We start from the raw sequence: 16,357 nt of genomic DNA on the forward strand, positions 1-16,357 counted from the left end.
AGATCTAATGGTGCGGTGGGTCTCATGGCATCCCTGCCTCTTGAGCTAGAAGCTCCTGGTTTGAAGCCCAGCCCAGGAATTGATGGCCAAGGAAGGCAAATTCATAATGTGGCCAAACAGGTTGATTAGCAACCTGCAAATCCTTCCAACATATGCCAACAGTAGACAGTATGGGCAGGAGATATTCCTGGTCAGCCATGTGATGGAAAGAAAGTTGGAGCCTCTACCATCACTTTCCATAGCTCCAGACCACAATGTACAATTGAAGGTTCATGTTGACATGGCAAATTAATGATGGAGGGTTTGTCATGAGAGGAACAATTAAATAGGGTGGGCCTTTATTCTTTGGAGTATAGAAGAGTGAGAGGTGATCTCATTCTACCATACAAAATTCTTATAGGGCTTGTCAGGGTAGAGGCAGGAGGGTTGGTTGTTGGGGTGGGGGGGGAGAAGAGTGTCGTGGTAGTTGAGGGAGGATGTGCTTTGAAACAGGGAATACAGTCTGAGGAGTAAGGGACAGGTCATTTAGAACTGAGACAAGGAGGAATTTCATCACTCAAATGGTGGTGAATGTTTGGAACACTCTGCTCCAGAGGGCTGTGGATGCTCAATCGTTGAGTATGTTCAAGACAAAGATGGATACATTTCTTCATATTAAAAACATCAAAGCATACGGTGATTGTGCAGAAAAATGACGGTGAATGGCAGATCAGGCTTGAAGGGCAGAATGGCCAGCTCCTGCTTACGTTCTTGTGTAACTTGGAGTCAGTGATCTATAAACACATCATCACCACAAGTGAACTAAGATATATCTATGTATTAAGAATACACTGAAGTGGAATTAAATTGATTATTGATAATCTCAGGCTGCATGGGGGAAACAAATTAATTCTTCATTCAGCTACTTGCTGTAATAAAGATAATTTATTACTCTGACCAACTTGTTTTCAACCAAATCTAACCATCATTTCACATCACTTAATTTCACAATGCATACCGGAGGAAGTTTCAAAATTTTCTGCTCACTTATTGCATACAGGCTCAATATGAAGTATGAAGAAGTGAAAAGAAACTAAAGAGAAATAGGGGTCAAACATGATAACGCCTTGCATTAGTGAAGCATTTGGAAAGTCTCAAGACCAGGACTTGTACAACTCAGTTTTCATTGCCTTGGTATTGAACATATATTCAACACAACTGAAAGTATTTGAACCGGTGCCAACTCTGCTGGAAGAAATTATATTGCAGATATAGCGGAGAGATTTATAAGTAGGGATTAAATTATTTTATTTGCCAGTCAGCAGGAAGAGAGTCACATACATGTGCTAATGGTGTCTTGAATTCAAGCTGACATCCTTGTTCCTATATAAGTGGTATTTTTCTAATGTATCTGGCTTGGCTCAATATATTAATTTTAAAAATCAAATCAATGTGAAATATGAATGAAACATGCAAGCCACTAAGATAGGCAGCACACGGGTACAGTGACAGGAAATATTAAAGCACTATATAAAAGCCCATCACAAAAATATGCAAGGTAGGAGTTTACCTTTTGCAACCATCAGTAATTTAGACCACGAGGCTTATGGTATACCCTTATTTTACAAATGTATTGGTGAATTATTGGAACCGTGAGAGGACAGTGAAGGAGACTGTGCTTGCTGTAAAGTACAGCACTAATGGCACAATTTGTCTTCAGGCTAAACTGCAAGCCTGAAAAAAATACCGTGTTTTAAGGGAGACCAAGAGAAATTTGCAGCAAACGAACAGCAAAGGCCTCTGGAAAAATTATGGCACGGTTGACTGAACTAAGAAGCTCCTTTCTCCTTCATTTGTTAAGCTATACCATTGATCTAAAGCCTCATTACTGGTGTGTTTGCATCCCAGGGATCCGATTCTCAATAGAGTGCAGCAGCTGGGCCCATCTTTGTGCATGCCACCGTTATCTTTTAATGAAATTGCATGCAAATATGGATTGAAATGCACTACCCATAATCTATTCCCTGGCACAACTGATGGGACAAGCTAACAGTAGTGAATTGTAATACAATTTGAAGCAGGGCCTCCCTGCAAAATCAGAGATTCTGCAGAATTAAACCTTCAAAAGCAAAACTGAAAAACGCTCGCTCCAAAATTCCATCTCAGAAATGCAATCCAAGAAAAACAAAACTCGTGTAAAAAGTTTGCGCTCTGACTAAAGACTTACATTTTCGCAAAACCACTGATTTAATTTTTGATTAGAAATGCTGGAGGTAATTCTCCCTTTCACTGTCTGGGACAGATCAGCCATTCCTTATACAGACTTGGACTTAAATTGTTGATTCAGAATGGAGAGCTTTTGCTTAAAATAACCAAATCTAGTCAAAAATAAATGCAGGTAATAAGAGAACTGTGAAACAGAATCAATAAGTAGCCTGTTATCCAAGATTCTGAAGTCATATTCACTTGTCTCATGCAAGCATATCGTGGGAGTAGATTCAATAATTTACAGTATCCTAGTAAAGATTCATACATTTATATTTCTCAGATTTAGCTTTCCATATTTCTTTGGACTCCTTGATAAGCATACAGGGTTTGAAGTGCAATTTTGTCCGGGTGGCACTTACACCAAACTACGGTTCAGAGACGCCTAATTTCCTGAGCAGAACAATGACTTTTTACTGTCTGGAAGGCTGTAGGAGACAGCTCTATCCTGTTATTTACTTGACATGACACCAGAGACCAAGAATCATGCTGCTAGCTAGACGCACCAATTTATCCCCACGCTACAGATTAATGCAGAACTGCACTATTGTGAGAGGTGAGGATTTCTAGAGACGAAGACATTTAATATTGTATGTATACATCTGCAACATTTTGTTTTACTAACAGAGATTCCTTTACTTTTTATTTAAAACATCCTTTATTAGTTGTATATCTGTATCATCGCCTCAGAACTTAGCCAGAATAAAACCATTTTCTTAAGAAATTTAGATAGAAATTTAGACACCAGAATCTCTCACATTTGAAGTAGAAGTCTGCTATCAGTGGTAGCTCACTGATGGTGAGACAACTGTCTGCAGGAAAAGTATAGTTTGTTCTTGCTAGAATATTACTGTAATGTTGGTGGACCCTGAGGAAAATTGGCAAAAACCCATTCTTCACAAGTTTTGCCAGCCTGCCTTGTAATGAGCATAAAATCTACCCATCCTTTGCCAAGAAAGTACTGTATTTCTTGATTCCTAGTCTCATTCAGGATCCATTGTAATGGAAGGGCTTGGTACACTGAGTGAGGTAGGCATAAGTGGGTCCTATCAATCGGGAGAGCGTGTCCTTTCCTTATGACAGGCAGGTGTCAGATTTTGCACTGGGAGGTGCATTAATGACGTCGCTGTAGTTCTTTGGGCACCTGCCAAATGGGAACTTATTGAGTATTGGGAGCTATCGGCAAACCTCACCCAGTCTTCATCTAACAACCAGACTGGTGTATTTTTCAGCCAGTCGTTGGACACGGATCACTGGGGAACGATCAGTGTTTCCGTCTGAATGCATGAGCAAGGAACAAAACTTGCCCAGCTGAGAAATGATGATCAAAATGTTCCTCTACAGGATACAACATCATTTGAAAAGCACAAACGTGTTAGTAGTTTTAAAACAAACCTCCCATCTGGCAAACAGTGAACAATGCTCAGGTCGCTTTGAAATGAAGTGTGGTTAGAGAGAATTTTCTTAACTATAATATTTACATTCAACTTGTCTTACTTTATACAGCTCGGTTTTTGTGCACTTGGTTCCACAAAGCAAAGTTTAGTGACATTAACTTATTTGCACAGGAAAACCTACCTCAGTCTGGACAGGAGAGGAGGTTAGAAATAAATGGGATATGGGCAATAGTTGAAAAATAAAGTTTTAAACTAAAAATAACTCCAGGAAGTAATTCCTGTTATTCTTTTCCCCATAGGTTACGTATAATTCTCCCACAATAATACCAGGGTACCCTTCTGATGGGATATCAAGTTTTATCATCCTCAAAACTTTAACAGTTAATAGGAAATGGAAAAGGCCTCAAAGTTCTTCTGATAATTTTGTATTGACTCATATTTGACTACAATCAGCAGTAAAAATGTTCTCGTGTTAACGGTGAACACAAATACTCCATTCTTTTTGTCATATTCCTGTTCCACAGGATATTCATTGAATACTTAAATGGCAGCATGGTGGCACAGTGGTTAGAACTGCTGCCACCAGTGCCAGGGACCCAGGTTCAATTCCGGCGTTGGTCACTGTCTGTGTGGAGGTTGTACATTCTCTGCGTGGGTTTCCCCGGGTGCTCCGGTTTCCTCCCACACTCCAAAGATCTGCGGGTTTGATTGATCGGCCATGATAAATTGACCCTAGTGCCAGGGCGATTAGCAGGGTAAATATGTTATGGGTTTCGGGAATAGGGCCTTTTGTGGGATTGTGGTCGGTGCAGACTCAATGGGCCGAATGGCCTCCTCCTGCACTATAGGGATTCAATGATTCTATGAAATGTCATCAGACCAGTACTTTTTTGTGCCTTTAATTGGTGCAAAATTTAAGTTTACAAGCTGCATTAGATTTTCAGTTACATTCAACAAAATTGTCAGGTATTGCTACAACAAGACCAGTGAATTAGCTACATCACCATGTGCCCATCAGCTCCCTACCCCACATCATCGAACCTGACGGCACATGTTTATTTTCACATGAATCAGAACCCTCTTACTAAGCCATCACAAGAGTCAGAAAAATGTTAAATAAACACAAACACTTACTGTACGAGTGCAGTCAATAATTAAGGTTGGTGACTGGGAAAGGAGAACTCCCAAAACATTTGCCGAGCCGCCCACCGTAACAAAACTGGCCATTTCCTTTGGCTGTATTTCTGGCTGCACAATCTAATAACAGAAACTATTGGCACCGGGACAATATAAAAGCAGCTTTAGTGCCTTTGCCTCCATCCACAGAGAGCAGTCAGTCAATTCTCAACCCATCTCCTGTTATGGCTAGGAGATAACAATAGGATATACTAATTTAGAATGACTTTCTATGCTCCCTGTCTACATGCATGCAAAAGAAATACAAGTTAGTGCAGAAACTCTTACTTCACAGATCCATAGGCCCATTGTCTGTTAGTGAGCTTGTGGAAAGAGAGAAAGCTGCACCAAAACAGACGAAAAGACTTGACTACATACGTCTGCTCTCACTATATTTACTCTGACGTCTAGCAAGTAGTCTTTGTTCGAGTTACTACTGATCCTTGTAGTTAGTGGCTGTGAAACGATCAGCTTAGTTGGCACATCATATTCTTTTGAATGCCAGATGACATATTAACACTCAGCATTACTTTTATATTTAAAACTATAATTACTAAAGTAATCTCTCTATGAGCAAAGTTTAAACCATATTTAAGAATTTGGAAACTAATGCATCTTTTCAGAACATCAAGAGAGTCATTACATTTCATAAAAGCCTTTTTCATTCGTGATGTGTTTTCTTTCTCTTCTGAAGAATTGAATCTTTACTGAGATAATCCCAGTCACTTCTTCAACCTACGTTCATGCGTGTGACATTGCAACAGTTTATGGTGAAAAGGTGCAAGGTATAGTGAAGGAGGAGAGGGGACAGGAGACTGTGTGTGCAAGAGAGATTACATGTCTTATTAACCTCTCAATGCAGGTGGTGAGGGTGGTTGTAATGCCCTTGCTTTCATCCGGCTAAGATCAGGTGACTCAGCACAGACCAGAACAAAATGAGGATATTTTCTGCGCAGTAAAACATGCCAAACCATCAGGAAATCATACAATACTCCTATTTACATCGACAGACAGAAAAGGCTTTATTAGACTCCTGAAATGCCTTCTTACTGTGAACACTGAACAAGTTAACTATCAAATTCTCATGCAATTATTAATCAAATTCTGTTTTCATATATGAAAGCTTTTTCAAAAAATACTGTACACTTGGCAGTGAAGTAGGATCCCAATATATGGTATAGTACTATATTATATACATTTATATCATATATACTTGGTAGAATTTCCTTGTAGCTGAAATGAAATCTCAGATGAAGCCATATTACAATAAATGTCGCAGTTACTGCTGGTCAGAAATAATTAATAACAGATACTGGTATATAACCCAAAGGCAACCCCAGCTTTAGCAATATTTTCCAGTCCTTGATCCAGTTTCAGCCAGGTTTGCATCCCCACTGCTGCTCCCAGACTTTAATAGCTGCTACTCGATGCATCATTTCTCCAGTGCGCAGAGAGCTGGCGTAAAGCACCGGTTATCATGACATCTTTGACTGATTCGGTAACTAAATCCTCAACATTAAATTAACTGGAACACCTGCGGTGGTTGTTATGAACACCCGAGAAAACCTAAATGTGCTGTTCAGCCACAAACACGAGTGCAAAATGAGTGGTAAAATTTGCATGAGGAACAGAATGGAAACTGAAGTGATATGGAAAGTTGCAAATGGAAACCTTTGGAGGTAGAGGCAAAAGGGTAATGCATACATTTTAGCCTCATGTGAGAGTCTCCTGTTGTCTTGCTGTATATAATAGCTTGTCCACTTAATATAATGGACTGGAGACCCAGGATTAGAACAATGACTTAGCCACAGGCTCTCGTCAACAAACAGATACATACATTTCCATGCTGCAAAGTAATCATTTCTGGTTTTGACGTAAATAACCCCAAAATTCAGTGCCCAATTGCTGCCGAATAATCCAGATTGACAGCCAGGACTGAAGACAGCATGGATATTTGTCCAGGTCAACTGATACAGAACTCTATGCGCAACTGCACCAGTCTCAGCACATGAGAGAAGATGCAACACCTGATTTACAATCAAACTATAGATAAGTAGCTTGTAGAAACAATACATTAATTAATCAGAAAACTAAGTTTGAGTACTGCATCCAATACCAAGTGAAAACAGTGAATTCCTTCTGGATTATGATCAGTAAGTCCAAGTACATATGCTTAGTACGTAATGCTATTAGTTAAAAAAAACATAGCATCGCCTTCTGGTGGTTCTGTAAAAACAACCTTTAAGGAAATGAGGCACAGAACAAAAATAAAAGCCCTGCCACTTGTATCAGTTTCTTAAAGGGATATACTTGTAAGGACTTTTGACACCAGGAATTTCTTGTAAGAACAAGAAATGTGTTAATTTGATAAATAAAACATTCTGCTCATATGCCAGTTTTCTTCCTTTTGAGTTACAATCCAATTCAACCTTCTTCAGTATCCCAGCTACATACATTGCCTATTTAAATGTTTGATTTTCCAAATACTTACCCAGGGCATGGAGCTGGCCACTATGACCACGGATTAGGGAAAAAAGAAAAATATCCGCTATCTTGCCTCCAATGTTTTGATCCATGCACTCGGTGGATCAGGTAATAACTGAGTGGCGATTCAAAATTTATTCCCTTACGTTTCTACTTCATAAATTTCAATAGCTCAATGACTCTTGCGTGAAAAACATAAAAAAAAGCACTTTCAATTGAATCTCTTCCATTCATATCTAGGAGTGCAATTGAACACTCTAAAATATTTTAATACATTGAGTTTATAATGGTTTGCTGGTGGGTAACCAAGATTACCACAAACGGTGCGGTATTACTGGAGGATCTGCTCAAAACAGATCGAGTGTGTCACTACTCAATGCCTCGTTCTCTTGAATGTATTTCAGAATATCCAGTTCATCCATGTCAGCCACAGTACTTTTAAGGGGACCACATTCTGCTGCAGGACTGTTTCCCATTTCAGACGACAAGGTTGACTTTTTAGGCACAGTTGGTTTGGCTGGCACGGCTGGCCTGGCTGGCACGGCTGGCCTGGCTGGCACGGTTTTATTGCTGGCACTCAGCTTCAATAATTTATCCAAGTCATCTTCAACTCTGAAAATATTAACAGCACAAAGTGTACACCATTAATGATATGACCAATTGTTTGACATCAGTTGTATACTTTCTTTTAAAAACATGGAATGTCCAACTTCCAACTGATATCTTTACGATCAGAAATACTGAGGAATATACAAGTCATTTAAATCATGTCACAGTTGGAAGCTAGTCAGATTTTATCAACAGCATTTCAACTAGGTAAGTGGCATGTGATCACCAAACTGCAACGTGGTTGATGGGCAGACTCTAAAGTACAGATTTAGTCAGATGCTGTCATGTGTCATGGCAAGGTGACAATGATATGTGCTCCTAAACCAATGCAAACAGTCCTTGTTTTTTTTAAAGAAAACAATGAATGCAAGTCACATATTAGTGAGTGAGTTAACAAAATAATGAAAACATTCCTATTCTGTTTTGAAGGAAATAACAAAATCCCAATGTGGCTCAGTAAATGTGTAAAACATTGAGCAAACAAGCTTTAAAATGAAGGCAACTTATTTGCAACAAAAATGTTTTGGTTTGTGAAATTCATACTGGAGCATAATATACTTGACACAATGGGAGTTTCAACTAGTGCAGGAGCAGATTTCCTGTAGAAATCAGTACACCACATCCAGTATTTCATTTTTTAAATTACTGCTTCCATTCTGAGAGTGACTCTTGACCCCAGATTCAAAACTGCAGTTATAAACAGGCATTGTGTTCTCAGCAGAGAATATCCCCAATTCCGTGTGATTTAATTTTGCCCACTAACCTTTTATGAGGGACATAACCAAAAGTATTCCGAAAGTCCAAATGCACCACATCTACTGGTTCTCCCTCATAGAATCATAGAAACCCTACAGTGCAGAAAGAAGCCATCTGGCCCATCGAGTCTGCACCGACCACAATCCCATCCAGGCCCTACCCCCATATCCCTACACATTTACCCGCTAAATCCCTCTTACCTACACATCTCAGGACACTAAGGGGCAATTCTAGAACAGCTTCTTCCCAGCTGCCATCAGACTATGGGATGGACCTACCCTGCATTAAGTTGATCTTTCTCTACACCCTAGCTATGACTATAATACTACATTCTGCACACACTCATTTCCTTCTCTATGAACGGTATGCTCTGTCTGTATAGCGCGCAAGAAACAATACTTTTCACTGTATGCTATTACATGTGACAATAATAAATCAAATCAAACAATTGATCATATGCTATTTCCTTTTAAGAATTATGCAGATAATGTGATTCAAGGGTTGGCTTAGTTATGGTGCCTGGATCTTTTGGAGATATTTGACTAGAAAGATGTCAAACTTCTGAAGCACTAGTTCAATGTTTATGTTCCAATCTATATTGCCATTCTTTTACTGTCGCTGGGTCAATATCCTGGAATTTCCACCCTAATAGCACTATGGGTGGATCTACACCAGATGAACTATAGTAGTTCAAGAAGACAGCTCACCACCACCTTGCCAAGTGCAAGTGGTGATGAGCAACAAGTACAAGCCTTGCCGGAGATGCTGGCATCCCATGAAATACAAAAACACAAACTCTCTCCCAAATTTCCAAAACAAAACATTATTTAATGAGATGAATAAGGTTAATGAACGATATCTTTGCAATAGTTACACCCTCAAAAAAACTTCAGTAGATTTGTTAAACATGATTTGCCTTTCATAAACCCATGCTGGTTTTATCCAATCCTGTCAATACTTTCCAAACGTTCTGTTACTGAAGGTGGGATTTTACAGTCTCGCTTAAGGAAATTCCTGCTCAAGGTCAATGGACATTTCTGTTGTCCGCCCTTTGCCCGCTCTGATTCAGGGGGGTGGGCAGGGCAGTAGAAATCCAGAACACATATTTTATAATAAACTCTAGCATCTTGTCCGCCACTGATGTCAGGTTAACTGGTCTGTAATTCGTCCTTTTTTCTCTTGTCCTCCCTTTCCAAATACTGGGGTTGCATTTGTCACCTTCCAATCTATAGGAACTGCTCCAGAATATTTAGAATTTTGGAAGATGACTACCAATACATTCACTATTTCCAGATCCACCCCCTTTAATACTAAGGGGTGCAGATTATCAGGCTCTGGTGATTTGGCAGCCTTTTATCCTCATTAATTTCACCAGCACTATTTTCTTACCAATACGGATTTCCTTCAATTCTGTCCTCTCACTAGATCCTTGGCTCCCTAACATTTCGGGGAGGTGATTTGTGCCCCTTGTGCAAGAAAAGCCTTTAAAATGCGATTTATCAATTTATTTCTGAAATATTGTAGAAGATAGAACAGAAAATACAGGAGCAACGCATGGATCCAGTGCTGGCAGCTAAAATGCAGGTGACAAGTTTTTGCAATTAGAAGTTGTTTATGAAGAAAGGAAATGTTGAAAAAAATGTCTTAGCCAGCCCACAAAAGTGACAGGGTAATTGGCCAAGAATAGAATTGAAAGAAGACAGAGTAAGGTTCATTGAGTAACACTAGGCAGAATTTAATGGATGATAATGTTTCCTACCCAGCAATCCCAGGAGTTAGTGGGGTACACAGGCTAAGGATCCGGTTAATCGGATTGGCCAGCAGCTTTGTATCCCAGCAGCACCACCGGGAACAGGGGTGGCACGGTAGCACAGTGGTTAGCACTGCTGCTTCGCAGTGCCAGGGACCTGGGTTCAATTCCCGGCTTGGGCACTGACTGTGTGGAGTTTGCACATTCTCCCCGTGTCTGCGTGGGTTTCCTCCGGGTGCTCCGGTTTCCTCCCGCATTCTGAAAGACATGCTGGTTAGGTGCATTGACCCGAACAGGCGCCGGATTGTGGCGACTAGGGGAATTTCACAGTAACTTCATTGCAGTGTTAATGTAAACCTTACTTGTGACACTAATAAATTAACTTTAAACAGTCCCCACATTCTCAGCTCGGACGAAGGGTCACCCAGACTCGAAACGTTGGCTCTATTCTCTCTCCACAGATGCTGTCAGACCTGCTGAGATTTTCCAGCATTTTCAGTTTTTGTCCCACATTCTCAGTATCGGGGCTAGGGTGGAGGTAAGAATGGGATTCTCACAGCAGAGATGGGAACATAGGCCTGGGGTGTGGGGGTGGTTTTGATGGCGAGTTTGGGGAGGTGGAAGCCCATGTGGAAAAGATTGGCAGTCCTCGATCTTGTCATCAGAGTCCTGAGCGGGGTGACCAACTGGAGGCAGGGTGGGTGGGCCTTCCTCACACTCACCCACTCCATGTCTCCAAATACATTGGCAGTGGCCTATAAAATTCTGCTCACCACTGTGTTTTTCAGTCAGCTTGCAGTCAACTTGGACTGGATCTAACTTTGATCACGAAGGATCCTTTTTAAATAAAATTACTGCGTGTGTGTTGGCTGATTAGGCCAGCATTTATTGCCCATCCCTAATTGCCCTTGAGAAGGTGATGGTGAGCTGCCTTCCTGAACCGCTGCAGTCCATGTGCTGTACGTACATCCACAGTGCTGCTAGGAATTGAGTTCCAGGATTTTGATCCTAATGTGACGTGCCTGAGTTACAGGATCATAGAATTAGGATAGTATGGCCAGTGGAAGACATTAACTGCTTGTGAGAGTTGTCGCTGGGAATATCTAAAGATGCAAAGCATTTCCAAAACCCTACTCACTTGTCAGAGAGGTGGCTACCCTGTGAACTAATAAATACCTGAACAAATCTTCAGTGTCTTCATCAAGGCTTAGATTCATAGCATCACCTTTAAAGTCATAGGCAGCTGGATGTAATGAAGGAACACCTGTTTGGTTAGTTTCACCCAAGTCTGGGTCCTCGAACAATCTGAAAGCAGCTACAGAATGAGAGTTCATGTTAATGGATAAGTTATCACTTCCCAACATGCATTTTTTTTTTACAATTTGGCCAGTCCCTGAATTCCCCGCTTGTGGTCCATATGATAGTTAGCTTCTCTAGGCAAGCAATGTATTTCCTATGACCAAACCTTGGTCCTATTTGCAAAGTGCCCCAAGTGAATCATGAACCTATCTGCATTATGATATCCATTGGAAAAAGTGAAACCCATTCCTGTAAATAGTGAGCTTTCCAAAATGATGGAATAGAAATATTTTTATTCATTTATAGGAAGTGGGCATTGCTAGCTACACAAGCATTTATCACCCATCCCTAGTTCAGGCCATCAATTACTAAAAAATCATATTAAGAAAAAGCAGAAGTATATGATTCAGTTAGTACAATGAATAAATGAACAGGAATTGCTTTATCATCAGCACAGAATAGTTTCAAAATAACATCTTGAAGCTGTAGTTTTTGTAAGATTGGACCAACTATCTGTAAAATAAAAAGTTTTAATGTCGGCCTTTTGGTTAAGTTCAAGTGTCAGATTGAGCCCAATATTGGGTACAATGCCTCAGCTTGTCAGCTTGGATATTGTGTGTCTCTTTTATGGGGACCTTGAATTGGATTCAATTGGATTTTTAATTTGTTTTTTGGAGCAAGCAAGGATTTGGGTTTGCCCGGTCCACACTGAGCATTGGCTTTGTAACTTTAAGGATGGAGTAAAACATTTTTAAAAAACAGCCATGAGTTTGCCTTTAAAAGGTGATACAAAAAGAACATGGGCACACAGCTAGTTTATCAACATCTCTTCCCTCTATGTCAAACTGACCAAATTGCAGATTGAAAAAGAAGATTCAAGCACAATTTTAGAAAAAGGTTCATGATTAGAGATCTATTCACCAGCTGCGGCTTGTTACATTCAACCTGATTATTATAACAAGCTTCAAGAGATTTTGTGTATCTCTGCTAATTTGCTTTACACATGTTAAGAATGGAACACAGTGCTGTAATGTGTACAAAATGTCTCTTCAAAATATACTCCTTGCCTGCAGATATATTTTAACTGCAGTTATATTGTAACAGATTGTAGGTTTTGTACTGGAAATAAAGAACTGAAGGCAAATACCAAAGTAGCATACACAAATGGGTTTTAATCAAACACATGGGCGTGGCTTAGGATAACACAGTGCCAGCTTGATTCAGTAGCAGCATTTACTCGAGTCAGAAGATCAAAGGCTCAGATCCAGTTTTTGGGATTTAAGTACAACCTCGATTTACATTTCAGTGCAGTTCAAAGGAAATACTGCACTGTTGAAGGTTAATGGATAAGATATTAAACAGAAGTTCATCTGCCTTTTCAGAAGGATAACAAAATAACTCATGGTATTATTCAAAGGTTTTTCTCATCAATATTTACTCCTCGACTAACACCAAAAAGCACATTCTGGCTGTGGTACTTTGCTAAGTACCAAGTTGGCTGCTGCTTGTGACAGTGCCTACACTTTAAATAATTTAATTTAGCTGTGGGATGTCTGGAAGACAATTGGAGAAAGAAATTAGTCTTTGTTCTGCCCATTTTTCTGATTGATAAAATTGCCCCAACTTTAGGGCTCAAGTATGAACCTGAGCTTGCTTCTCAGTTTAATTCTCCAACCTACTCTGACTGTAGCCATTCCAAACAGCATTTTTGAATCAGCACTTTACACCCTTCTAGAATCAAGAGTTCAACAATTGCTGACCATAACCACAGCTTTTTCCTGAGTGTCAGTTCTGGTAATGATCCTGTTGGTTGAAATTTACTAGATCCATTTTTGGCTTCTTTACTTATCCCATTACCACTCATTTTGTATTGCACCATTATCCCTTTTATCATTGAAATCACTCCAATCTTCTACCCCAGACTTTCCCTTTGTTTTTTCCTCCCTATTTGCTCTTTCACTGCCTCTCGACTTGTGTATACATTGCTGAACCTAACTCCTGAAAAACTTGAAATGTGAACTGTGTTCCTCTCTCCCAGTTGCTACCTGGTCTACTGCGTTTTTCCCCACACTATCTTTTATTTCAGTTTTTTGGTTTGAATATAGTACAAATTCTTAAGCATTCATCTGATCCTGCCTACTGCAATTTATAGACAGACAATGCGAGCTGAAATAATATACTATATCAAACAGTAAAATAAACCATAATCTAATTCAACACACGGCAAATAAGCATAATGTAATGGAACGGAGAATAGAAAAACAGAATATTACTTAAATGGAGAGAAACTGCAGAATGCTGAAAGACAAAAGGGTCAAGTGTCCTTGTACATGAAGCACATCTACTTCAATGCAAGGAGCATAGCAGGTAAGACAGACAAACTTAGGGCCTTAATGCTTACGAGGAATTTGGATGTGGTTGCGGTGACAGAGACTTGGTTGAAAGAGGGACAGGACTGGCAACTGAATATTCCGGGGTACAAGTGTTTTAGGCGAGACAGAGGAGGGGCCAAAAGAGGTGGGGGAGTAGCAGTATTAGTTAGAGAGCATATTACAGCGGTGCAGAGGGAGGACAATTCAGAGGGGTTGTGTAACGAGTCACTGTGGGTGGAGCTCAGAAACAGGAAGGGCGCAGTCACTATGTTGGGGGTATACTTGTGGTGAACCACTGTAATATTGTCTGTATATGGGATATGCCTGGGCATGCTCCTGCTGCCTCAATCCGGGGCTCCGCCCTCCTCGGGGTATAAAGGTGGCTGCTCTCCGCCCCTTTTGCCTCAGTTCAGGTTAGCCATCGGTTTGGGAGTGCTTCTGTTCTCGTTAATAAAAGCCTGTTGTTTTGCAACATCTAGTCTTTGCGTGAATCAATGGTGCATCAATACTACAGGCCCCCAACAGCCCAAGTGCAGTGGAAGAACGGATAAGTCAGGAGATAATGGATAGGTGCAGGAAAAATAGGGTTGTTGTAGTGGGAGACTTCAATTTCCCTGGTATAGACTGGAAATCGCGTAGGGCTGGGAGTCTGAATGGGGAGGAATTTGTAAAATGCGTACAGGAAGGTTCTTTGGAACAATATGTAGATAGCCCGACTAGAGAGGGGGCTATACTGGACCTAGTACTGGGGAATGAGCCCGGTCAGGTCTTCAAAGTTTCAGTAGGGGAACATGTGGCAAATAGTGACCACAATTCTGTTAGCTTTAGGATAGTGATGGAAAAGGATGAGTGGTGTCCCTAGGGTAAGGTGTTGGATTGGGGGAAGGCTAACTTTAGTGGGATTAGGCAGAAATTGGCAGCTGTTGATTGGGAGAGGCTGTTTGAGGATAAATCCACATCTGGCATGTGGGAGTCTTTTAAGGAACAGTTGTTAGGACTGCAGGATAGGCATGTGCCTGTAAAAAAGGATAGGAAGGGTAGGATTCGAGACCCGTGGATAACCAGGGAAATTGAGGGATTGGTCAAAAAGAAGAGAGAGGCATACGTTAGGTCCAGGCAGCTAAAAATGGAGGGAGCTCTGGAGGAATACAAAGAAAGTAGGAAAGAACTCAAACGAGGAATTAGAAGGGCAAAAAAGGGGTCACGAAATGTCCTTGGCAGACAGGATTAAGGAGAATCCTAAGGCATTTTATTCATACGTTAGGAACAAAAGGGTTGTCAGGGAAAAAATCGGACCTCTCAGGGACAAAAGTGGGGAATTATGCTTAGAGCCCAAAGAAGTAGGGGAGATCCTAAATGAATACTTTGCGTTGGTATTCACAAAGGAGAGGGATGTGTTGACTGGGAGTGTCTCGGAGGGGAGTGTTGACCCGTTAGAGAAAATATCCATTACAAGGGAGGAAGTGTTAGGTTTTTTAGGGAATATAAAGACTGACAAATCCCCAGGGGCTGATGGAATCTATCCAAGGCTGCTCAGGGAGACGAGAGATGAAATCGCTGGGCCTCTGACGCAAATCTTTGTCTCGTCACTGGACACAGGTGAGGTCCCAGAGGTTTGGAGGATAGCTAATGTGGTCCCGTTATTTAAGAAGGGTAGGAAGGATAACTCGGGAAATTATAGGTCGGTGAGCTTGACGTCCGTGGTAGGGAAGTTGTTGGAGAGGATGCTTAGAGATAGGATGTATGCGCATTTAGAAAGGAATAAACTCATTAATGATAGTCAGCATGGTTTTGTGAGAGGGAGGTCATGCCTCACTAACCTGGTGGAGTTTTTTGAAGAAGTGACAAGAATGGTTGATGAGGGAAGAGCCGTGGATGTCGTCTATATGGACTTTAGTAAAGCGTTTGACAAAGTCCCTCATGGTAGGTTGGTGAAAAAGGTTGGATCTCATAGGATAAAGGGGGAGGGCTAGATGGGTGGAGAACTGGCTTGGTCACAGAAGACAGAGGATGGTAGTGGAAGGGTTTTTTTCCGGCTGGAGGCCTGTGACTAGTGGTGTTCCGCAGGGCTCTGTATTGGGACCTCTGCTATTTGTGATTTATATAAACAATCTGGAAGAAGGTGTAACTGGGGTGATCAGTAAGTTTGCGGACGACACGAAAATGGCTGGACTTGCAGATAGTGAGGAACATTGTCAGAGGCTACAGAAGGACATAGATAGGCTGGAAATTTGGGCAAAGAAATGGCAGATGGAGTTCAATCCAGATAA

At 40.8% G+C, this 16,357-nt stretch overlaps 1 protein-coding gene across 1 annotated transcript in view; it reads right to left on the minus strand.

The window, feature by feature from the left end:
* Window positions 1-4,518: 4,518 nt before the first annotated feature.
* Window positions 4,519-16,357, minus strand: part of hs1bp3 (HCLS1 binding protein 3) — a 101,258-nt gene continuing 89,419 nt past the window's right edge. The window contains exons 6-7 of the mRNA XM_078213071.1: window positions 11,593-11,731; window positions 4,519-7,913 (exon numbers count right to left, since the gene is read on the minus strand). Coding sequence (XP_078069197.1) covers window positions 7,649-7,913; window positions 11,593-11,731 — 404 coding nt within the window. The 3' untranslated portion in view covers window positions 4,519-7,648. The remainder of the gene's footprint in view (window positions 7,914-11,592; window positions 11,732-16,357) is intronic.

The sequence above is a fragment of the Mustelus asterias genome, chromosome 5 (assembly GCF_964213995.1).
Source record: "Mustelus asterias chromosome 5, sMusAst1.hap1.1, whole genome shotgun sequence".
Taxonomy (NCBI): Eukaryota; Metazoa; Chordata; class Chondrichthyes; order Carcharhiniformes; family Triakidae; genus Mustelus; species Mustelus asterias.